Here is a 25,212-nt window from a genome sequence, read left to right as displayed (position 1 = left end):
TTTAGTATACAAAAAGAGTTTGAAAATGTCTTTAGATTCTTGCAAAGCGAATCGCAGTATCAACTGTTGGACCATTGAAAGGATTTCCGTTCAATTTTTGTTTTATTCCAAATTTAACTGATAATCTAATCAAGCTTTTTAATATGCATTTCTCTAATTATGCCCTTTTCTTAGCTTTTGAAAGTACAATATACATTGTACATGTATACATGATTTTAACATGTATAAAGATACCATTAAAGAGGACTGGATCACTGTCATAAAATATGTAAGGCCCGCAAAAACACGCGGCAATTAAGACAAGTCAATTAGATGGACACATCATGTCATCAATTCATGGTCATAGAGATTTAACATTTCGTATCATTCATGAGAAAAAAACAACAACAAAAAAACCCGACAACTTCATCAATACTTTAACCTTTTATTTTAACCTGACAAAATACATAAAGGACAACAGCAATACTTAGAATATAATTCATCGTTGTTGCAGTAAAATTGCTTTCAGCGCCGTACGTCCTAATCTTAAAAAGATCATCATCATCATTATCAACATCATCATCATTAAAAAATCATCATCATCAACACAACAATCATCATCATTATCCAGCTGTCACCAGTCAAAGCGTTTGCCAACAAGACTAAAAAAACGTTCATTATGAGATTTAAACAACTTTTGAAGGTCCATTTTCATCACAGGAAACTTGGATTGCAATTTCACTCTTCCTCGTGTCTTTTCATAACAAAATCCAAGATCAGTTCTGTTCGTTTTGGCACAAACAAATCCCGTATCGTTGTTCCGAAAAAAATTGTCGCAGTTTATAAAAGTATCTATTTGTAGAAAATGCTCAACATCTTTAACAATGTCACATGGATTCTTTAGGAAAGCATCAGCATCTATTATATGTATTTGTTCAGATGAGAAATATTTCAGAAATCTTTCCATGGCACTATCGTAAAACGAGTCTTTGACAGCGAAACAGTTTTCATTGATAATTCTTCTATTAAATGTGTACTTGTATAAACAGTTATGAATATCATTTTTGAATTGCTCTTTGATTATGAAATGCTCATATGTCAGATGAGAAAGCGTTCTATCAGAGGGATTCCTAACTATTAAAATCAGTTTAATGTTTTTGTCCATTTTGTGGATACGTCTCGGGGCCTCAAGGCTTGTGAAGTAACTCGGCGACTTCTCTATTGTAATCTGTCTCTCGCAACTAAATGGCATTGCGTTTCTATACCAGTCTAAACCTTTGTCCGCGTTCTTATCAAAATATGCCACTTCATAATTCGGTTGCCTTTTGATAACAACCAAAGGGTTCATTGCTAAAAAGTCAATAAGCTCACGCGTTCCGCTTTTGTAAGTGCCAATTATGATAGCACCTGGCAATCTTCTTTTACATTTTTTTAAATTTAAATTCACCGCTTTTGTTTCATTTATCCTTGACCTGCACTGTATAGTGTTGTCGCATCCTTCCAACGTCTTTAATTCCGAAAATGATTCGCATGATTGAAGATCTGCACATATATCGTTTGCATATTTATTTAAACAGTTGTTGAACCGTATCTGCTTGATAGCCATGTAAACATCTTCGTTTGAATAAATTATACGTCCTCTTCTGTTTGTCATATTAACATAAGATGAATAACCCGAGGTAATTTTATACTTAAAGCATATTACTTTATACACTATAAGCACAACACTCACACATAATACAATGTACAAATATTTCCTTAAAGTTAACATCAGTACTACTCGTCGTCTTCTATGTAGTACATGATATATACAATGTAAGTTCATTTTTATTTCACTTAATTTAAATGTATGTCCATCTTAATCCAACCGTGTAAATTTTGCTACAGGTATAAAGGTATGAATAAAATCTCATCGCAATCTCGTGTCAAAACATGATATGTCTTTATTTAATTAACAGCGTGCAGACGACATAAATATGTCATATTCTTACGACTTGCGCGGGAAATTTCAAAGTTTACGATATTGATCTTCACATCTTGATATGTTTATCTTTCAAACTATCGGCAAATAATCAATTATCTTATTGACAGCTCTAGAAAATAAATTTAAACCTGTATTATTGCTTGTATAAATAAACAATCGTTTATATGACCATTGTTCATTTTAGTTAGCGCCGATGAATAGTGTAAAATTTAAAGAAAGGGTCTATTACAATCGAGATGATTGAAATGATAAATGAAGACCGACACCAAAAATATTATCAAATTTATTTTTACCGTCTCATATCATTTATAATCAACACATCTCTCAAAAGTAATATAAATAATTTCACCATCACCAACAAGACTTTGAATACTTTTGAAATAAATCATAACAAACACGATTAAATTAATGAAATCTACTGTAATACGAATAAAGGAATGAACAAGAGCCCGGTTTGAGCCGGGTGATGCTCCCCGAATAGGTTTTGGACACAGGAAAGTACACCTCTTGTAGTTTAAGAGTTATGTCCCTGGAAAAAGTTCAAAGTGCAATAATTCCAAAATTAGGCAAGGCAGAGTTACTGTTCTTTGCACTGCACTTCTAATCAATGTGATCTATCAACCTTCAAAGTTTCTTGATGATATCTCTTATGATTTCCGAGTTATGTCCTGGACAATTTCAAAAAGTAAAAACAAGAGGGCCATGATGGCCCTGAAGTCGCTCACCTGTATATAGGCCCCCGGAGCGGGGCCAGTTTAAACCCCAGGGCTTTTATTTGAACAAACTTGGTAGACACCCATTAGAAGATGTTTCATGCTAAACATCTAAGGTCTAGCTGGTCAAGCTTTTTCTTTACACATATAGTTAAAAACAATGACACACCTGAGGCAGGGCCAGTTTTGACCCAAGGGCTTTTATTTGAACAATCTTTGTAGATCCTTACAAGAAAATGTTTCATGCTTAATATCTAAACTCTAGCTATTTGGGTTTTTTCAAAGAAGATTTTTAAGTTTTTGCTATACATATATAAGGAAAATCAATGTCCCCCGGGGCGGGCCAATTTTGACCCCAGGGCTTTTATTTGAACAAACTTTGTAGACACTCGCTAGAAGATGCTTCGTGCTTAATATCTAAACTCTAGCTATTTGGTTTGTTCAAAGAAGATTTTTTAAGTTTTTGCTATACACATATAAGAAAAATCAATGACCCCCGGGGCTGGGCCAATTTTGACCCCAGGGCTCTTATTTGAACAAACTTGGTAGACATCCATTAGAACATGTTTCATGCTAAATATCTTAGCTCTAGCTCTTTGGGTTCTTTAAAAGAAGATTTTTTTAAAGTTTTTACTATATGCATAAAGGGAAAATCAATGACCCCCTGGGGCGGGGCCAATTTTGACCCCAGGGCTTTTATTTGAACAAACTTGGTAGACACCCATTAGAAGATGTTTCATGCTAAATATCTTAGCTCTAGCTCTTTAAAAGAAGACGTTTTAAGTTTTTACTATATGCATATAGGGAAAATCAATGACCCCCTGTGGCGGGGCCAATTTTGACCCCAGGGCTTTTATTTGAACAAACTTGGTAGACACTCACTAGAAGATGTTTCATGCCAAATATCTAAGCTCTAGCTCTTTGGGTTTTTTTAGAAGAAGATATTTAAAGTTTTTTCTTTTGGTTGCCATGACAACCAGAGTTCTGCATGGAATTAAATTCTTTGAACAATTTTCAAAGGTGACCACCAAAGGAACATTCCTGTGAAGTTTGGATGAAATTGGCTTAGTGGTTTATGAGGAGATGTCATTTAAAGTAAAAGTTTACGGACGACGGACGGACGGACGACGGACGAAAAGCGATCACAAAAGCTCACCCTGTCACTTTGTGATAGGTGAGCTCATAAACAAAGGGCAATAACTCCAGAATTAGGCAAGGCAGAGTTATGATTCTTGTGCACTGCACATCTACCCATTGAGATATATCTACCTACAAAGTTTCATGTTGATATCTCTTATAGTTTTACAGCTATGTCCTGGACAAGATTTTTCTAAAAGGGGAGATAATTCAAAAATGAGGCTTAACAGAGTTATGGTTCTTTTGCACTGCACCTCTACTCAATGAGATCTATCTACCTACAATGTTTCATCTTGATATCTCTTATAGTTTTAGAGTTATGTTCCGGACAAAGTTCAAAGTGTTAAAATAAACAAAGGGCAATAACTCCAAAATTAGGACAAAAAGAGTTATTGTTCTTATGCACTGCACATCTACCCATTGAGATCTATTCACCTACAAAGTTTCATGTTGATATCTCTTATAGTTTTAGAGTTATGCCCCGGACAAGATTTTTCTATAAGGGGAGATAATTAAAAAACCGGGCAAAAATAGAGTTATGGTTCTTTGACACTGCACTCCCCCTCAATGCCCTCTACCACTGTATGAAGTTTCAACAAATTATCTCCAAGGGTTTTCAAGTTATGCTCCGGACAAGACAACGGACGGACAGACAGAAGGACGGACAGACGGACAAGGCGCCGACTATATGCTCCCCCGAAATTTTTCGGGGAGCATAAAAAGAGAGCATTTCAACACTACATTGTGCTTACGTAACATAATAGCGGCATTTTGAGTTCTTATATCGACTTGGTGATTTCTTTATACATTCATTTTTTTAATGGTGATTTCTTTCAAGGGGCAGGACGTGAAGTGGTTGCACACTTGGTTCAAGCGAGCGAATTGGTTGCAAACTTGACAAAATGGTGAACCCGGCGTGATTTTTTGAAACAGGTGAACGAATTTTTGCCAGGCAAGTGGGTTTCTTTGTTATTTTGAAGTTCATTAGTATGTCTTTTCCGTAATGCAATATATATGCCACACTTAAAGGTTTCAGCATCCTAGATTCTGTTTTGACGAAGTTATTGAAGATATAAACTGATCATGTAGATATTTTTAAATTTGACATGTGACTGTTCTGGTCGGTTTTTATCCTAATTTATTCGAATTTGTAAGTTTTGAACTGCATTTAACAATAACAAACTATGTTACTGCCAATGCTGTACAAATGGTTTAGTTCACAAGTCCGAAGATAACTTTCAATACACAAAAATATCTTGTTCAAGCACATTTTGGTTGCAGACTTATACTTCAAGCATTTTTGGTTGCAAACTTATTCTTATTCTATTGAATTCCATAATAAATCTTTGCAAAAGGAGTGTAGAAGGTTATATTTATTAACCTATTTTCAATGGCAATTTTTGACATTTATGTACTGTTACTTGTTTTTGTCATAAATGTTATTTATACTTTCTTCTTTTACAACAATTATGCAATTTATGTTTCAAATTACATGGTTCTCAGTTCAATACTATAATCATCAGTAAAAGAATAGCATATAGAAAAATATTTATTGATACTTCAATTCTAAAATATGTCATCATATGTAAAATGCAAATGAAAACTACATACAAAACAAACGTATGTGAGAGTACTGTTGTATGTAAGTGAATTATTTTCATCATAAACATAAGGACATGTGCACACATACGATGTTACTCGGTAAAGTTTTCAAAGTTTATCAAAACCACTAGAAATGTTAATTTGTTTGTTTCGTATGTTGCTTTAGACATAAAGTATGTAAATGTACTTAAAATATTTTTACAAACCAAAAGTTAAAATGACATGCTTGTTTACAATATTTCGGATTTGATGTACATCATATGTCAATTGGTATTCTAAAGATGATTTTGCTTATTAGATCATAATATAAATGATATACGATTGGTTATTTACATTGACTGATACGTGACAAAACTACTTGAAGTCATTGTTCGAGTTAGGGAATTTGGAAGATGTTTCGATTGGTCAATAATAAGGAACATTTTAAAGAAACATGTGAATAATGCCCTTGTGTCAATGTTAATATAGTTTTTATCTACTATACAATCAAATTTATTACAAATCTCAAAAAAGAACAATAATGAAATCTGTTTGTTGCTATTTTTTCTTCTTTTCCTTTACAGTAAGTCATGCCAAGATATAAAAAAAGTCCTAAGACTTTGTAAAAAGAAAAGAAGTATATCGAGGAGAAAAAAAGATGTAGATAAACACAACTGAACTTCAGTTTAGCAAATTGTGTTTTATATCTATTTGAAAGACCCTGTGTTAAGATATATCTGCACGCATGCACAATTTGTATATATATTTTTTTATAATGAACGGGTATAATTGCCTTAATATTGCTAATTATTTAAAAAAAAATGATTAGTCATTCCTCGCTAAAATATGCATGCCACATTATTGACACAAAAGTTTGCATCACAAAAGGCTTGAAGTATAAGTCTGCAACCAAAATGTGCTTGAACAAGATATTTTTGTGTATTGAACGTTATCTTCGGACTTGCAAACTAAACCATTTGTACAGCATTGACAGAAACATATTTTGTTATTGTTAAATGCAGTTCAAAACTTACAAATTCGAATAAATTAGGAGAAAAACCGACCAGAACAGTCACATGTCAAATTTAAAAATATCTACATGATCAGTTTATATCTTCAATAACTTCGTCAAAACAGAATCTAGGATACTGAAACCTTTAACCGAGTGTGGCATATATATTGCATTATGGAATAGACATACTAATGAACTTCAAAATAACAAAGAAACCCACTTGCCTGGCAAAAATTCGTTCACCCGTTTTAAAAAATCACGCCGTGTTCGCCATTTTGTCAAGTTTGCAACTAATTCGCTCGCTTGAACCAAGTGTGCAACCACTTCACGTCCTGCCCCTTGTCTTTACACATTCATTTTACGTTATATTTAAGATATCTGCTCTGTAAAGTGTTTCAGGGTACCAGCCCCTACACAAAATATACTTTCTTTAAACTGTGTAGCAATTAAAGTTCAATAAACAAAAATATGTGATATGACAATGTTGCCAATTTAAATGGTCACTGTAAATTACAACAGATTAGTAAACATATGACAATGTATTTCTTTTTGTGCTCAAGTTGGGTCTTAAAGTATACAATGTATGTCCCAGGCTCAAGGTAGTGTAATTTGCATTAATACAAGTTTATATCTGGGCAAAATGTCTATCTCCTTATAGTTGTTTTCATGTTTATTGTTTAGAATTTTGAATGGTTAATTCCTTAATTTCGGGCATGTAAAGTTCAAGATATTGAAATAATGTAATCAAGCCATGTCTGATTACGAAGGTAAGGCTGTTTGCCATTTACAGGTATTTTATGGATGAACACTTACCAAGCTGGAAACAAAAGAGTTGAACACACTCTGTCACCAGTATAAAGCCATTTTTAACCTACACATCTATGCAGTTCGACTAGGCTGTGTAATGGTGGTTAGCTGAATTTCTATACTTTGATAATGAAATCCTTCAAACTTTGAACAGACTGTTCCAAACTCAAAGCAGGGCCTATCGATTGCACAAAATCAAGAGGTTAAAGGTTAGATAAGTTTATCATATGGAAGATAGAAGGATCACAATGTTGTCAGAGATCACTCTATATGTAAATCACTTTCATTAATTTCATATAACATTATAATTTCTCAAAACATTGCATACAATATGACTAATTACAATGCATAATATCATACATACATTTATAGATGTTGATGAAATACAAATTTATGCTGTTTTACAGTCTAGTAATTTAAGCCATCTTTAACCCTAAATTTTTCTGGTCTATAATTTAACACTTATTTTATCACTCTGTCAATCATGTTATACAAATCTCATCTGGAAGTTATCCTTTGAAAATTTCACAATGCATTCTATGTATATCTCAAAACAAAGTTCTAGGAAACCTCGATAATTTCTGCCTCGTGGTCACCAACAATTAGTTTTTTATGTATATCAGCGTTATCAGGATTCAGGTTAATCAGCCTATTACTGGACTCGGCCAGTTCCGCTATAGATACACGTCCATGTTGTCGTATAAACTTTGCCACAGATTCTAATTCCTCCATTGTTATATAAATGAATTTCCCGCGGTCATCTACCACACCTGTAAGGCGACCGTCTGCTTGTAACTCTTGTATTCTATTGATGCAGTCCTAAAAAAAAAAACAGAGTTAAAGGCATGTAAAACTCACTGCTAGAGAGGACAATTCTGATGAAAAGAAGTTTCTAACTTAAGACATATCTTTCCTCCATTCAGAAATATTTTTGAACGTTTTAAAATACAAGACTTAACATGCTGCAAATCATATTAAACTTACTGAATGTTCGCTCAAAAGCACTATAATCTCTACTTCTGAAAAAGAGAGTATGCTGACAAAATTCCCCTCTTCAACAATTCCTTACTCTTTTTATTTAAATGATTTATGACAACCTAATTAGTTTTCTGCTGGTAGCTTTAACTAGGCAAACAAATCCTTGCTCATATCTTACACGTCCATGGTCAGAAAATATGTAGTTATTTGCCTACTTTCAGAAACTATTACTTTCTTGGATCTATCTCCTTAATTGATTGCATGTACATAGGCTTCTGGATATGATTAAATCAAATACCAACCTGGGTTTTAATTTTAAAATGAGAAGCAAGATCTTCAAGCATAACAACCTTCATATCCTGAAAAAATTACATTTAAAAGGTTAATAAACTTTATGATGAAATCACATTATACAAGATTCTAATGTTGCAGACTGTAATACTTAAGTTGAGTAGTCAGAACAGAAAGCTCCACTATTCTTATTGTTTCATAGTAAATCAAGAGCCTGGATAATGCAAAATTTTCTAAGTTCAACACAGGCCATTATTTTGTCAAAATTCAGGCAAGAGTTATGGGCCTTGATGATAAGTTACCTCATATTACCTCCTTCTGAATAAGTGTGTGAAGTTTCAATGCATTCCGTTCAGTAGTTTTGGAGATACCAACTTAAAACGCAACTGCAATGTGATGCCTGGGTGAGTACAATAGCTCTCCCTATTTTTTGTAAAGTTGAGGTAAAAATTAAAAACTTACACCTTTTTTCATAACAAAAAATTCTCAAAGCTTCTATTATATTAAGTATGTTGCTTTCAAGGTATTATCAAATAACGTGGAACAAAGCCCAAACCCACAAAAGGATTGTGCACATGGCATAATTTTTGGCCTCTTGTAGAATCAATGTAAAACAATGAGCTAACCCCAGATAGATATACTTTATTTACTATGCTTGAAATAGTTAATAAACTTTAAAGCAGCATATCTACAAATTCATGCTAATTTTCATGAAAATTTTGAACATGTTTTCTAAATTAGAATATTGTGAAGTGAACAAAGAAAGTAATTTACTCAGTGCAAACAAAACTTACAACACTTCCTCGTAAATTTCCAAAAAGAGGTCAAAATATGCAACAAGAGGGCCATGATGGCCCTGAAATCGCTCACCTGTATATAGGCCCCTGGGCCAATGCCAACTTTAAACCAGGGACTTTAATTTGAACAAACTTGGTAGACAGCCATTAGAAGGTGTTTTCATTATAAATATTTAAGCTGTAACTCTTTTTTGGGGTTTTTAAAAGAAGATTTTTACTATATACATATAGGAGAAAACAATGACCCCCCTTCCCCCCCAGGGGCCAATTTAAACCCCAGGGATTTTATTTGAACAAACTTGGTAGTCACTGACTAGTTGATGTTTCATGCCAAATATTTAAGCTCTAGCTCCTGCGGTTTTCTAAAAGAGAGTATTTTAAGTTTTTACTATATACAAATAAGGAAAATCAATGACCCCCGAAGCTGGGCCAATTTTGACCTAAGCGCATTTATTTGAACAAACTTGGTAGACACCCACTAGAAGATGTTTCATGATTAATATTTTAGCTCTAGCTATTTGGGTTTTTTTAAAAGAAGATTTTAAGTTTTTACTATATGCAAATAAGGAAAATCAATGACCCCCGGGGCAGGGCCAATTTTGACCCCAGGTCATTTATTTGAACAAACTTGGTACACACCTACTAGAAGATGTTTCATGCTTAATATTTAAGCTCTAGCTATTTTGGGTTTTTAAAAGAAGATTTTTTAAGTTTTTACTATATACAAATAAGGAAAATCAATGACCCCTCGGGGCGGGACCAAGTTTGACCCCAGGGCATTTATTTGAACAAACTTGGTAGACACTGACTAGTTTATGTTTCATACCAAATATTACAGCTCTAGCTCTTGCGGTTTTCTAAAAGAAAATATTTTAAGTTTTTACTATATGCAAATAAGGAAAATCAATGACCCCCAGGATGGGGCCAATTTTGACCCAAGGGCATTAATTTGAACAAACTTGGTAGACACCTACTAGAAGATGTTTCATCCTTAATATTTAAGCTCTAGCTATTTGGGGTTTTTAAAAGAACATTTTTTAAGTTTTTACTATATACAAATAAGGAAAATCAATGACCCCCGGGGCGGGCTAATTTTGACCCCAGGGCATTTATTTGAACAAACTTGGTAGACACTGACTAGGTGATGTTTCATGCCAAATATTTTAGCTATAGCTCTTGCCGTTTTCTAAAAGAAGTTATTTTAAGTTTTTTCTTTCGGTTGCCATGGCAACCAGAGTTCTGCTTGGAATAAAATTCTTTGAACAATTTTTAAAGTTGACCACCAAAGGAACATTCCTGTGAAGTTTGGATGAAATTGGCTTAGTGGTTTATGAGGAGATGTCATTTAAAATAAAAGTTTACGGACGGACGGACGCCGGACGAAAAGCGATCACAAAAGCTCACCCTGTCACTTTGGGACATGTGAGCTAAAAATAATGTCATGCAGTTGAAATATGGTGATATATACTGCACAATCAGTCATATAATACTTAACATGTCAACCATTACCTGAATCTTTTTTTTTTTAAAAATTTCTTTTCCCTTTTTCCCAATTTTTTAAATTTTTTAAAATTTTTTGGAAATCATTGGAGGAAAGCGGGTTTTTCTAATTGGAAAAGGGAAGAAAGAAACCCTTTTGGTATAGTTCTTTAAACAAACCACGGGTAAAAGTGACAAAATTTAAAAAACTTCCCTTGATATATTTTATGAACTTTTGGGAAGGAATGACTGTGACTTTAAAGGGACAATCAATAAAAAGTTATTAATGGGATATTGATATGATTTTGTAATATCTCAGTTTTCTCATTGGAACATTTCAACATTTATTCTTGCAATATACACAAATGAAAGTAAAATCTATAAATATTTCAGGGGAGTATACTCCTAATAACTGTATACAGTTACACATTTATCTCCCTTTAGTCCAAACAGGAAGAAGTTTAGAAAAAGAAACCTGGTTTTCATTTCTATTTTGGAATACAGAAACAAGAACAAGACCAGCTGATAGTTACATCATACTAAAGTGATACAGTCAGAGAGTTTCCCTTTTTTTTGTTTTTTTTTAAAAAAATTTTTTGGTTTTAAAAAAGAGTTGGAAAATGGATTAATCACCTATCTATATTTAACATCCACTATTTAAGTTAATTAATTCAATAAAAAATGTAATTTTTTTTTGGCATAATCTTTGTTTTAATCACACCATCATACATATTTACTGATAAGCATTTCAATGTTAAGAATGTGGTAAATCTTTTGATACCTTTTAACAGATTATAAAATTAAAAATAATATTTGTTCAATTTTTTATTTCAGAATGTTTCATATCCCTGATTATAACGACAATTTATCACAAATATTATCTGAAGTTTTCCATGATATTGGCATAAACGAAAAACTGATATTTAAAAAACGATATGAAACACTTTTCAATGAAACCATGCACACAGTTTCATACCATACAATTTTCGTGTATAATTTTGGAAGTTTTTCTGAAGGAACATCAACAGAAGGATTAAATTCTGACATAGACTATCTTATGTTTTACAATACATGTAATGTCATACAATACTATCATGAGTGGCAACATGGCTTACGTAATCTACTGATGACAAAAGACGAGAATACACCACCCGGCTATTGTCAGCTACAAGTATTACAGTCAGATTTGCCTTTGCCTGATACATGTGTTTACAATGAACATTGTGTTAAAGTTAGTAGTGACAAAGTGCTGCTTAAAAATACCATATTTACATCTCCATATTATGAAAAACAGGGTCCATCATGGACAATACAAGGGAGACCTGGTGTTAAGGATGGAGACCCTGGTGTTCCTGATGGAGACCATGTCCCAGCTTATCCATGTAAATCTTGGCCCCAAGAAGGTAAGCAATGTTTACAAATGAGAAGTACTCATATTTGGCCAACACAAGAAATGAAGAAATTTGCAGAGAAAAGTACATGCTTTGTTGTATCAGTTGGAAGTAAAGTCAGCCATAACGAGTCTGTAGAGTGGAGAATTTCAACATCATTAGCAGAACGATGCTTAATGTTTAGTTTGAATATCACACAAATAAGATGCATATATTATTTATGAAGATTTCAAAAAATTTATTTCAAATTCGGGGGAAGGGTCATCTTTCAAGTTTATGTGTAAAAAATTCTCTTCATTTATAAAAAAATACACTTTCCCAAAACCAAATTGGAAAGAATTAAATTTTTTAAAAATGTCAATTTATTTTTTTAAAAAGACGGAACACTTTTTTAAATTTAAAAAAAAATTTTTGGTCCACATTTTTTAAAACCGGGAAACCCAACCTAAATGGCAGGAAATTTTTTCAGTCAAGTCAAACTTTAAATTTAAAAACAAACTAAAATAAATATCAGGGGAAAATATCAGACAGACTTTGGGTTTGGGGGAATTTCTATAGATGACTTTGGTTAACAAAGGTTAAAGATAAAATTTAAACCCATTTAAAAAACCTTTCCCTGCCCAACTTTGTAACTGAAAATTTATGAAATAACTTAAAAACTTCTTTCTCGTTATGTTGAAACTTTAGCTCAAACAATATGTATCATGACTGGAAGCATTATACAAAGGTCTACCAATCATGATGCATCACGGCAAGTACAGCAGAATTTACTCAGACATATTCACAGATTTACAACAGTCTACAGAGATGGCAATACATTAGAACAAACAGCAATAAGCCTTCAAGTACGCCCAATTTGTTCACATTTAGGAACCATTTTAGCATCTTCAAATCTTAAGACAAACAATAGTTCACATTTAGGAACCATTTTAGCATCTTCAAATCTTAAGACAAACAATAATATGTCACCAGAAGCATTTGATTGGTTAATGTGTGGTGAAAATTCTGATGTATCTTCTGGAAGGCTGAAGCTAGCATCTGTATTGTACTGTTTGGGAGATATAGTTGGAACAGAAGTCATACTAACAGACATTCAAAGACGATACAATTTTCATTCTACTGAACCAGTGTGTGGTTGTTATGAGTATTATAAACCTACAACTAGAAAACCCTTTTTTTGAGGGAAAAACAAAATGAAAGGAAATTAAAAGGGTTATAAAGGGAAAAATTCCAGATTTTTTTCATTTTCGCCTGCTAGTTTAAACTGATTCCTCTTTGAGCTAAAATTGAAATTCTAAAGACCCGATTTTTAGTTTTGGGTTACAGAAAAAAACAGGGAAAAAGGAAACTTTTTTGATGAAAGGGGCATTGGGGATTCAATCCCTTCCCTCTTTTTCCCCTTACAAATCAAAATCTAAAAAGCCAATTTTCTAGATATAAAACATCAACAGCAAGATTTGTTACCTCATTTAGTTACATACAGAAAAATTTTTTTGGTCACAGGGGAAAACCACTGATTTATTGGGACAGTTTTAGGGAACAAGAAAACAGAATGCAAGATGCCATGAATTGTTATCACATATCACTTACCATCAGAAACAGAAATAATGTAGCAATAATCCATATATGTAGACTTATAGCAAACTCAATCAGGAAACAAAATATGCAGTGATTATTATTAGCAAAATCAACTTCCTCTGGAATCCACTTGAAATTTACATTTTGCTAAATGACATGAAATATAACAAGAGCACCAGCATGCAGTGTTAATGCTTGTTTATTACAAAATCTAAGTTAAAAAGAAGCATAACTCAAAGAATAATGCTTTCAGAATTTATGCCCCTTGTCATACAACTGCATCTTCTTATTATAAGCATGTACTCAAAGTTTAATGTTTATAATTTTTGTAATGTTTGAATAATGGACTACATTAAAGTTTTTGCACAACAACAAAACTTTTTATTCAATAGAGACAATCTAAAAATATATGAATCAAGTAAAATTAATGTTATGGCGAATCTGATGCAACATCGCATCATATGAAGCCACAAGAAAATGTAATACATGTATCATTTTCATATTAGTGATTTCAGGTCAACCACCTTAACAGTTCTTCCACAGATGACACCTATCCCTTATATACTGTGAAATAACTAACATTCATTAGGGTTACATTTACCCCCCCCCCCCCCCCCCCAATTTTTTTTCAAAGCAATTTGAACATTTGGTGTGAGATATAAACTAAACAAGAGGGCCATGATTGCCCTGAAATCACTCATCTGTATATAGGACCCTGGGCAAAGGCCAATTTTAAACTGGGAGCTTTTATTTGAACACACTTGGTAGACACCCATTACATGATAAATATCCTAGCTTCAGCTCTTTGGGTTTTTATAAGAAGATTTTTTAAGTTTTTACTAAATACATATAGGGAAAAACAATCACCCCCAACCTCCTTGGAGGGACCAATTTTGACTTCAGGGCTTTTATTTGAACAAATTTGGTTTTTATAATTAGATTTTTCTAAGTTTTACTATACACATATAAGGAAAATCAATGACTCCCGGGGCAGGGCCAATTTCAACCCAAGGGCCCTTATTTAAACAAACTTGGTAGACACCCATTAGAAGATGTTTCATGCTTAATATTTAAGCTTTTGCTATTTTGGTTTTTTAAAAGAGGATTTTTTTAAGTTTAAACTATTAACAAATAAGGAAAATCAATGACCCCCCTAGGCGGGGTCAATGTTTTCCCAAGGGCTTTCATTTGAACGAACATGGTAGACACCCTTGAGAGGATGTTTCATGCTTAATACCTAAGCTCTAGCTATTTGGGTTTTTTAAAAGAAAAGATTTGTTAAGTTTTTACTATATACAAATAAGGAAAATCAATGACCCCCGGGCCAATTTTGACTCCAAGCATTTATTTGAACAAACTTGGTAGACACTGACTAGATGATGTTTCATGCCAAATATTTAAGCTCTAGCTTTTTCGGCTTTCTAAAAGAAGATATTTTAAGTTTTTTCTTTCGGTTGCCTTGGCAACCAGAGTTCTTTTTGGAATTAAATTCTTTGAACACTTTTTAAAGTGACTACCAAAGGAACATTCCTGTGAAGTTTGGATGAAATTGGCTGGGCAGTTTATGAGGAAATGTTGTTTAAAGTAAAAGTTAACGCATGGATGCGGGACAGGTGAGCTAAAAATTGCTATTGTATAATAAATTATTTAAAGTGAAAAATGCATGTATATATATTGCTCTTTTCTATCAACATTGTTTTTTATTGTTTACTTATGTTGAAACCCTTATTTTCACAGACAGCATGTATCATACTTACATCAAGATCACCTGCTTGCTCACTCTCACCTTCCTCATCTACGGAGAACATTTCCTTCATCTTGAGATATTCTTCATGCTCGCGCTTTTCTTGCTCTTCTTTTAGAATTCTTGCTTCTTCAGCCTAAACATGGCAGTGAGAATTTATACAAATGAATTTAAAGTAAAGGTATTATTCACATGTGACAACAATTTGCTTCTTTCGGACTTTTAGAAGTTTGGTTTAAAATAAGGAAAACTTCATAGACAAATTTTTAGGCAGATATTTTATGTCCAGTGAACTTAAATAAGACAAATCAACAATACAATATTTTAAATCATCAAAATAGATGACATATGCAATATATACTATGCAAAGAAGAAGAATATTGTCAAATAAATACTCACCCTTGCTTCTTCCTCAATTTTCTCTCTTTCTTCTTCTTTTTTCCTCTGAGCTTCCAATTTCTTTTCTCTCTCTTTTCGTTCTTCTCTTTCTTGTAATTCCATCTTAAGTTAAAAACAAACATATTGGAAAATAAATTGACCTATTATCATGCGAGTAGATGCAGTGATTTTTAAGGCCAATTCAGGGCCAAAATTAAACCCCTTTCCCGTCTTGAAAAAGTACATTTTTCCACAATTTTTTAAAAAAAATTAAGAAAGCCCTATAATGATTTGGGGTGTTTTAAACTGAGGACAAAATATGACTGTAGGGCTGTAGGGTTTTTCCGTTTGCTTTTTGTTGAATTAAAATGAAGTTTGCTTCAAACGGTTTTGGGTTTTTTTTTCCCTAAATTCCTATAACACCAAGGTTTCCCCTTCTAATGGGCTCCGCCACTTATCCCCCAAAATGTGAAAAAAATTGTTCACATAGCCAATGTTTATTTCAATTTAATGTACATTAAATTTAATCCATATAGTAAAATTAAAGTAGTCCATGTATAATCTTATTTTCAAAAGATTTCTACAATTTGTTGTTCACATATTGCTCATTTGTAAGCTCTGATAATGGTTCAATTGCCTCACATTCATTATCCATATTTTAACACTTTAGTGGTCACAATTAAATTGAATATTCATCAAACCCCGTCCGAATATCACATTCTATTAAACATTTTGAACATGAGCCATCCAGGGTAAAATTATAGGTATCTAGGTAAGATCAAACACAAACCTTGGTGACACTTTATTCTTTAAATTATTGCATGCAATAATTAAACTTATAACTTCCTCAAAGATTTTAAAGACAAATTCAATATGGGTCATAGGGAGTAAAGTGATGGCTGGTCAAATCAAAAGAAAACCTTGTCAACACTCACACGGTTATGATTGGATCGTTATTGAACTTTTCAGAATGTCTGTCTGTATATTTAAGACAAGTTTGATGGGTTCAAAACTAAGAAAACAGGTGAAATCTAAATGATAACATTTAACAATAACATGTAAGCTACCACATTCTTGATAAAGTCTTAATGAAACTTTCTCAAACTGACTGTCTAAATGATTTTAGATCATTGTCAAACATGGGTCATCTTGGGATAAAAAAACAGAGTAACAAGGTAAAATTACAGCACAAAATTGTTGATCATGTTAAAGTGTTTGCTTTATAACATCTCTAACAAACTGTATGAGTTTGAAAAAAAAACAAGAGGGCCATGATGGCCCTGAGGTCGCTCACCTGTATTTAGGCCCCCCCAACCCCCACCCCACCCCCCCAACGTTGCAGGGCCAATTTAACCCAAGGGCTTTTATTTGCACAAACTTGGTAGACACCCATAAGAAGATGTTTCATGCTAAACATCTAAGCTCTAGATCATTGGGCTTTTTAAAAGAAGATTTTTTTTAAGTTTTTACTATACACATATAGTTAAAAACAATGACATCCCTGGGGCCGGGCCAGTTTTGACCCCAGGACTTTTATTTGAACAAACTTTGTAGACACTTACTAGAAGATGTTTCATGCTTAATATCTAAACTCTAGCTATTTGGATCTTTTCAAAGAAGATTTTAACTTTGCTATACACATATAAAGAAAATCAATGACCCCCTGGGCGGGGCCAATTTTGACCTCAAGTCTTTTATTTGAACAAACTTTGTAGACACTCACTAAAAGATGTTTCATGCTTAATATCTTAACTCTAGCTATTTGGGTTTTCTCAAAGAAGATTTTTTAAGTTTTTGCTATACACATATAAGGAAAATCAATGACCCCCGGGGCGGTGCAAATTTTGACCCCAGGGCTTTTATTTGAACAAACTTGGTAGACACTTATTAGAACATGTTTCATGCTAAATATCTTAGCTCTAACTCTTTTGGTTCTTTAAAAGAAGATTTTTTAAGTTTTTACTATATGCATATAGGGAAAATCAATGACCCCCTGGGGCGGGGCCAATTTTCACCCCAGGGCTTTTATTTGAACAAACTTGATAGACACTTATTAGAACATGTTTCATGCTAAATATCTTAGCTCTAACTCTTTGGTTCTTTAAAAGAAGATTTTTTAAGTTTTTACTATATGCATATAGGGAAAAATCAATGACCCCCGGGGCGGGGCCAATTTTGACCCCAGGGCTTTTATTTGAACAAACTTGGTAGACACCCATTAGAACATGTTTGATGCTCAATATCTTAGCCATAGCTCTTTGAGTTCTTTAAAAGAAGATTTTTTAAGTTTTTACTATATGCATATAGGGAAAATCAATGACCCCCGGGGCGGGGCCAATTTTGACCCCAGGGCTTTTATTTGAACAAACTTGGTAGACACCCATTAGAACATGTTTAATGCTAAATATCTTAGCTCTAGCTCTTTGGGTTCTTTAAAAGAAGATTTTTTAAGTTTTTACTATATGCATATAGGGAAAATCAATGACCCCCCAGGGCGGGGCCAATTTTGACCCCAGGGCTTTTATTTGAACAAACTTGGTAGACACTCACTAGAAGATGTTTCATGCTAAATATCTAAGCTCTAGCTCTTATGGTTTTTTAAAAGAAGATATTTAAAGTTTTTTCTTTCGGTTGCCATGGCAACCAGAGTTCTGCATGGAATTAAATTCTTTGAACAATTTTTAAAGGTGACCACCAAAGGAACATTCCTGTGAAGTTTGGATGAAATTGGCTTAGTTGTTTATGAGGAGATGTCATTTAAAGTAAAAGTTTACGGACGGACGCCGGACAGACGGACGAACGACGGACGGACGCCGGACGAAAAGCGATCACAAAAGCTCACCCTGTCACTTTGTGACAGGTGAGCTAAAAAACAAGGTCAAAGGTTGAGTTGACAAGAAATCTGTGGTCAAAAACTGGGTCACCAGGTCAAATTGTAAAAGAAACTTTGTTCACATACTAAAGTTGTTAACCTTAGACTGTAATAAAGCATACATTCTGTCAAAGTAATTGTTAAATAATATCATTTACTTCTTTGAACATGGCTTATCTATTTCTTTGTTTCATTCTGTGCCAAGAGAAGCTAAAAGTTAAATTACCTCTCTTTGTCTTTTTTTCTCAGCTTTGTCTTGTAATTTTCTCAATTTTTTAGCACCTATTGATTTTTCTGACTGTCCAAATTCATCAAATATATTTTCTCCATCTTCATCATCCTCAGGGCCTGGTACAAAGTCTTCATCTACAATATATATAACAATAGTGTGAAAATAGAAGAATAAACATTCTGTACAATATGTCACACAGAAGTGTTATCAACCAGGGCTATTTTCATTCTATAGCAGGGGTTATTTGCAGCTTCCCCAAAGAAAAATTCTTTACAATCAAGTTTTGCAAATATACCATATAATTTTCCCCCAAAATTATGAGCAGGCCTGCTTCCCCAACCTGTGAAAAAAACCTTGTCAGTATTTTTTCAATTCAAGGAAGATGATTTTGTAACTTGTGAAAGCAGGATTGCAGTGAATTCATATAGGAATCATGTTACATGTTTACATTATGATGTTAAATTATGTAATATCTACTCAGTGTACTGAACAAATACAATTATACTTAAAACAATCTACTATTTCTGTTCCTTTTCTAATTTTTTGTTTTAATCCTTACTAAACTAAACATCTTAATTGGACTTGTCCATCTTTCAATTGGACACAACCATTCATCAGTTTCAGGGAAAATATTGAAATAAGTACTGACTGAATAGTGAACAGTACAGATCATGATCAGACGATATGGATGTTTCAGTTGATCTTGGGTTGTACTGGTCATGTGGTTAGTTTCAGCTGCCTCTAGCAGGTTAAAGGTTCGATAACCAATGATTACATACATACACATGTTCCCATTATGTATTTTTAAACTTTAGTAAGAAACAAACACATGGACAGATGTTTACACTTAGTTTACATGTAATAAATGTTTACAAAACCTGAGTCATCATCTCTAATCTGCATTCTGTTACCACGGTTACCACGTCTCCTTACTGCTCTCCCACCAGGACCTTCTCTCGCTCTAGGTCTTGCCCCAGCTTGAGCTGCCTGCCCTGTACTCTGCTCATTTCCTGTCTTTTCTATCAAAATAAATTTGAATATGCCATTAAACTTTTCTTTACAAATTAAATGTTACATGAAAAGTCTATCCATTTTACATTAAATTTTACTTCATAAAGATTTTGCTCAAGATCACTTGTTTACTTTCATTATCTATCTTTATATCACACTGAAAAAATTTATGATAATACTTGGCTGAGGGGAAAGCCAATTTTATAAAACATATACATTTGTATTCTTTAATCTTTGTTTGTTTTATGTACAAGTCTTTTAAAAAACGAAGCGTATAAGACAGCCAAGGATTTCTGTTAATGGAAGTTTGGGAGTCATTTACTCCTTGATTTTAGCTTGTGACTTCAAATATCTAATACTGTCTTCTTTTAACCTATAAAATGTGACTTCCAATAAAGAGATTTTCTAGTCTCTGACTTCCAAATTTTGAAACTTAATGGAAGCCCTGCAGCCCCTGATTTTCTTAGAATAATGTGGACATTGTAGTACTGGTTATAAGGTTAATAGCAGAACTCACACCTTAACTTTTAAAATACATTGTCAGTTTTGGAATTTTTTAAACAAGCAGCGTAGTCAAATTCAGATAACGTTTTTAAATATCGTAGCTTAGGATGATATAAATTGTAAATAACAAGCAAAAGAACAATACATGTATAAAGATTGTAATTATAACTTTGAAATAGATACCAAAATCATATGCAGGCTCATTTAAGTGATTGAGTGTGCATTGAGCAAACCATAAAATTGTGTACTGTATAATAATTTGAGTGTATTCAATGCTAAATGATTAACATGTTGAATACAAATAATGAGATACTGTAAAATAACGCAATTAATAAGTTTACACAGAGAATAATGGATGCATTACTGTATTTACAAAAGTTTCAGGTTGATCATCTTTTAATCTTAACCTTGCTAAAGTAAATATCCTCAATTTAGTATTCTGTCTTTTAATCTTGACAAGACAATTCATCATTTTCCGAGAAAATTTCAAAATATATAATGACTAAAATTGTATAGTGAACATTGCAGACCATGATCAGATGACATGGTCTCATGGGTAGGATCTGTAGCCGCAAAGTACTAGTAGGTCAAGTTTTATGAGATATACTGTTGTAGTATTTGATTATAAGAAATTGTTTTAAATGTTGTTCTGTAATGTGTTACTACAAACTAAATTGTTGATTCCATTATATTTAGTATGGAAGATCTGTATACTGGTTAAGCTAAAACTAAAACATGTTCAATGTTTCATTATCTGACCCAATCAAACCCTGTCTGCATATTTTATGAATATGATTTTTGTTTTCCTAGCCTAGAACTACATGTACCTCCGTTGTAAGATTTTTTAAAACAGAATTACACAAGTCCATTGCTATTACTGGTATGTTAAAAAGAAAACTGGTGCATAGAAATTCCAAGACACTGAAATACAAGAAGATTTCTACAGTCTCTATAATAAGATTGAACAAAAATAAATTTATAAGACATACAAGAGGTGATATAAACCAACTTTTACCATACCAAATTGTATTTTGGCCAGTAAAATTTCTTTCTTGGTTCCTTCACAAGAATTAAATGTGAAAAAGGATGATGGTTAACTATAAGCATAGGTCCTGAACTAAAAATGTACATGCAGTACCATGCTGTTGTTAATGGTTTATAAAAGTTAATAATATGCAGCATTTAAAACATTGATGATTCTTTTTGTAATGATTTTGTAAATTAGCAGCTAACAGAGCCACTATTCAGTTTAGAACCACTGGATTCACATCTACATTCAGTGTACATTGTATAGCTGGTTTGATGCTGGTGTGATATAAGAAAAAAGACTACACAATAATGATATTTTCATTGCCACTGAATATCAAAAATCTAAAACTTATTTTGCAAGCACCATTCATACAATGAAGTACACAGTACAATACCTTAAATAATCAATTGTTTTTTTTTTTTTTTTTGTAAGTGTCCTTATCTATCTTATTGTGTCCGTAATATGAAGGATCCCAGTAGGCTTCTTATCCAGGAGATTGCCTTACTGTAATTGTAAATTAACCGAGTATTTATTTATTTTTTAAATGGAATAAGAACATTTTCTGACAAGAGTCTGTGTTTGACACTTCACAATGACAATATTTGTCACTGTGTCACAACACAAGAAAAATGTGCAGCCTGACCAGGACTCAAACCTAGGACCCCCAGAATACCATTTAACACAGCTGTACCGACAGTGCTATCCAGTAGCTTACATATATTCCTCCTAAAATAATGAACAGTTCTGTGCCATGACATACTCCCCCTCTATTGTGACATTTGTCCGTCAGAAAATTTCTCAAGGTACAGAGAAAATTGGCAATGTAAAAAAAATTCTGAACTGTTCAGTCACAGCACAAGGTTGGGTACCAAATGTCAAAGGGTGAGAGAAATTTGTAGTCTGACTGTTAATCCAACCCTGAACAATGGGAGCACCTTTCCGCTGCTCTACTGCTTACAATCTTCTCCCCAATATAGTGAACAGTTCTGGACCATGATATACTCCCCTGCTTTATTGAAATTTTTCCTCAAATTTCTAATGGGCACAGAGGACAATGTAAAATTGGATTTTTGATTTCGAAGCTCTATAAACCATCATTGCCCCCACGTTTTACCCCAAATATCATGGGGTGAGAAAAAAGTGCTGCAAGGAAAATTGGAATACCGTTCCGGGGCTCATCCGACTGAGATATCCGGCCAGTTACTGATCTTAATACTTGGATGGTAGTTAGATTGAAGGAAAAAAAGTGAGTTGAAATTTAGTTAAAAGGCGCCTTTATGTGACATTTAATATGTGACAATCATTATATCATAACTGGAATTCAATGTTTCAACTTTCTTATGAATGGCTAGCAGCTAAATGTATGTTTACTTGTGGAAGATTTTGGAAATTTCCTTGGCACAAAACATGCTGGACCTCGCAATTTTAAGGTTATTTTTCACTTTTGATAATTCATTTCTTGTAAATGAAGATAGATGGCTCCATATTTTTAATGGTTATTGAAAGATATATCTATAAAGCTATGTTTGCATGTTTAAGTATGATAATACGGGGAAGTCAGTCGCAAGCCCGGGCTTTGGCTTGCCCGGATAGACTACATGTGTATATTTAAAAGAAAAGGCCATCCTTAAAAAAATGTTTGTTTGCAGTAACCCGACCCAGAATTTTCAAGGTGGGTAGGTAGGTCGATTTTTTTCTTTTATTGAACTACTTCCAAATAAACATGGAATTTCAATATATGCTTTGATAATCTGGTAACAATTAATAACTGAATTCTAATTTAATAAGACCTACATTTTATTTCTTCTATTAACCTTTAAAAGAACGAAAACAAAGCACAAGGCATAATTTTCTGATTCAAAAAAAATAATTTTTTATCCAGACAATGAAAAAAAAATTTGAGTAGGGGCAAATTTTGTGAGTTGGTTGCGTTACTGCAAACAAACATTTTTTTAAGGATGGCCTAATCAAATAAAAAAACTATTAGAAAATATATAGAATTCTATACCTATCAATTAAATTTTCAGTGTCAGTTCTAGTTAAGCGCCGCCATTTACAATGTAACTCAATGATAAAAGGCGGTGTATTCTGATAACTGAACAAATCTCAACCTTTCGGATTAATAATAATCGTCGAGTGTTCCGAGTGAAAACGGAAGCGGGTACATATAATACCGAATGACACCTTTAAAACGCAAATAAATGAAAGGATTTTTTACTGACTTCCCCGTTCATAGGCTTTGCCTAATTTCATATTATGTCTTATATTAAAAAATGCTTGAGGAAAATGTTGACCGTGTCAGATGAATATGCTACGTCCAGTTACATATACTCGGTTCCTATGATATCACGGGTTCTATGATATCACGTTATTTACATTTTCTTTGACTGCTAGTAAAATCAACACACGATGATGCTAATATTTTTAAAACTGGCATACTAACTTCATTTTCATCTGCCAATAAGTTTAATTTTGTGAATAATGAATATATTCATGTGAAGTAAACTTTTTTATAAAATCTTCATATTTGACTACTATTTTTCTTCACTGCTTTTACACAGTCTATTAAAATATATGTTACAATCGCATATACTGACATATTGTCTGTTCATAAAGTTTGAATACTGTAGCAAGTTAATTGTTGGAGGTTTTTCACAACTTAACTTGAAGATTTTGACCCATCTATTAGTTCATACTTGCATTTTCGGGTATTACCATGATATCATAGTAACCTCCTCCGAAATTACCCAAAAAGGCAGACATTGGAAATAGTTAAAAAAATGTCATTTTAATTGGATCTTTTCAAATATTTTTTTCACAGACAGTTTTAGAAAAGGTTCACTTATTAGATGGAAGAAAAATCTCATTCATGTATGATATTTATATTTGAATATTTTCCGATAAACGTTAAGTACCTTGATATCATAGAACCCCGGGCTACCTAAGTCCTTGCATTTTTCAAATGCTGGATAGTTATTTAGTTCTTGATGATCAAGGGGTGATTATTTTATATTAATTTGACCATTAATGGGATGGCAATTGTGCCGAACGCCTGTGGATATAGTCAAAATTCAAAAATTCTAAACCCTGACATATGGTCTCATCTAATCATTACGACATAAGATAACTAAACATAATTTAGTGTTACAGAAACAAACTTACTTTACTTAATTCTGAGCTTATGTTTATTGTTATGTGTATTGGCTTATAAATAAAATTTACTTGACTTGATCTGGACCGTACTGACTAAAGGATGATTAGGCCTAAATTAAATATTTCATCAACAGCTGTAACCAGCTGACCAGCTGTAACAATTTTTCATTAAAAAGTGGTTGTATCTTCGTATCTATTTAAATATCTAAAAGTCGTACGTAAAATTAGTCAATAGGAGAGAAAATTTACTTTTTTTATCTCCACAAAAAATTGAGACAGCAATTAATATAACCACAATAATAGCTGCTGACACTAGGTAAGCCGTAGCTGGATCAACGGGAGCCATTTTGATACCACACTAAATACCGTATTCCGGTATATACCGGACAAGGCGCTTGAATGATTAATGCTTCACCCATCGGACTGAACTTAAAAAGATCTTATTAATCTTTTCACACCGATTTATAACAGAAAATGAATTAAAAATGTAAGAATCGGCGAAAAACGATATTTATTTTGTCTATTTATTGATCATGACTTGAGGTACTGTAGGCCCTACTG

The 25,212-nt window shown here is 33.0% G+C and overlaps 3 protein-coding genes across 4 annotated transcripts in view; all 3 read right to left on the bottom strand.

The window, feature by feature from the left end:
- Positions 1-25,212, bottom strand: part of LOC132722763 (uncharacterized) — a 451,280-nt gene that overhangs the window by 8,005 nt on the left and 418,063 nt on the right. The gene's annotated exons all lie outside the window — the stretch shown is intronic.
- LOC132721061 (heparan sulfate glucosamine 3-O-sulfotransferase 1-like) lies at positions 411-1,919 on the bottom strand. The gene has a single exon (XM_060705348.1). It carries the CDS (start codon positions 1,802-1,804, stop codon positions 614-616), a length of 1,191 nt encoding a protein of 396 aa, XP_060561331.1. The 5' UTR covers positions 1,805-1,919; the 3' UTR covers positions 411-613.
- On the bottom strand, positions 7,479-25,052 carry LOC132720873 (DDRGK domain-containing protein 1-like). Its single transcript, XM_060705135.1, is given in 7 exon segments — positions 7,479-8,032; positions 8,494-8,562; positions 15,431-15,607; positions 15,871-15,972; positions 18,948-19,087; positions 19,832-19,972; positions 24,901-25,052. Coding segments are annotated over 7 exon segments (984 nt in total). The 5' UTR covers positions 24,998-25,052; the 3' UTR covers positions 7,479-7,774.

The sequence above is a fragment of the Ruditapes philippinarum genome, unplaced genomic scaffold, assembly GCF_026571515.1.
Source record: "Ruditapes philippinarum isolate M1 unplaced genomic scaffold, ASM2657151v2 ctg363_1_1_1_1, whole genome shotgun sequence".
Taxonomy (NCBI): domain Eukaryota; kingdom Metazoa; phylum Mollusca; class Bivalvia; order Venerida; family Veneridae; genus Ruditapes; species Ruditapes philippinarum.
The sequence above is the reverse complement of the archived record's forward strand: the minus strand, read 5'-3'. Positions and strand labels throughout refer to the sequence as shown.

Bases quoted from the DNA above. Each gene is read 5' to 3' on its own strand.
- LOC132721061 (XM_060705348.1), bottom strand. From the start codon at position 1,804: ATGAACTTACATTGTATATATCATGTACTACATAGAAGACGACGAGTA.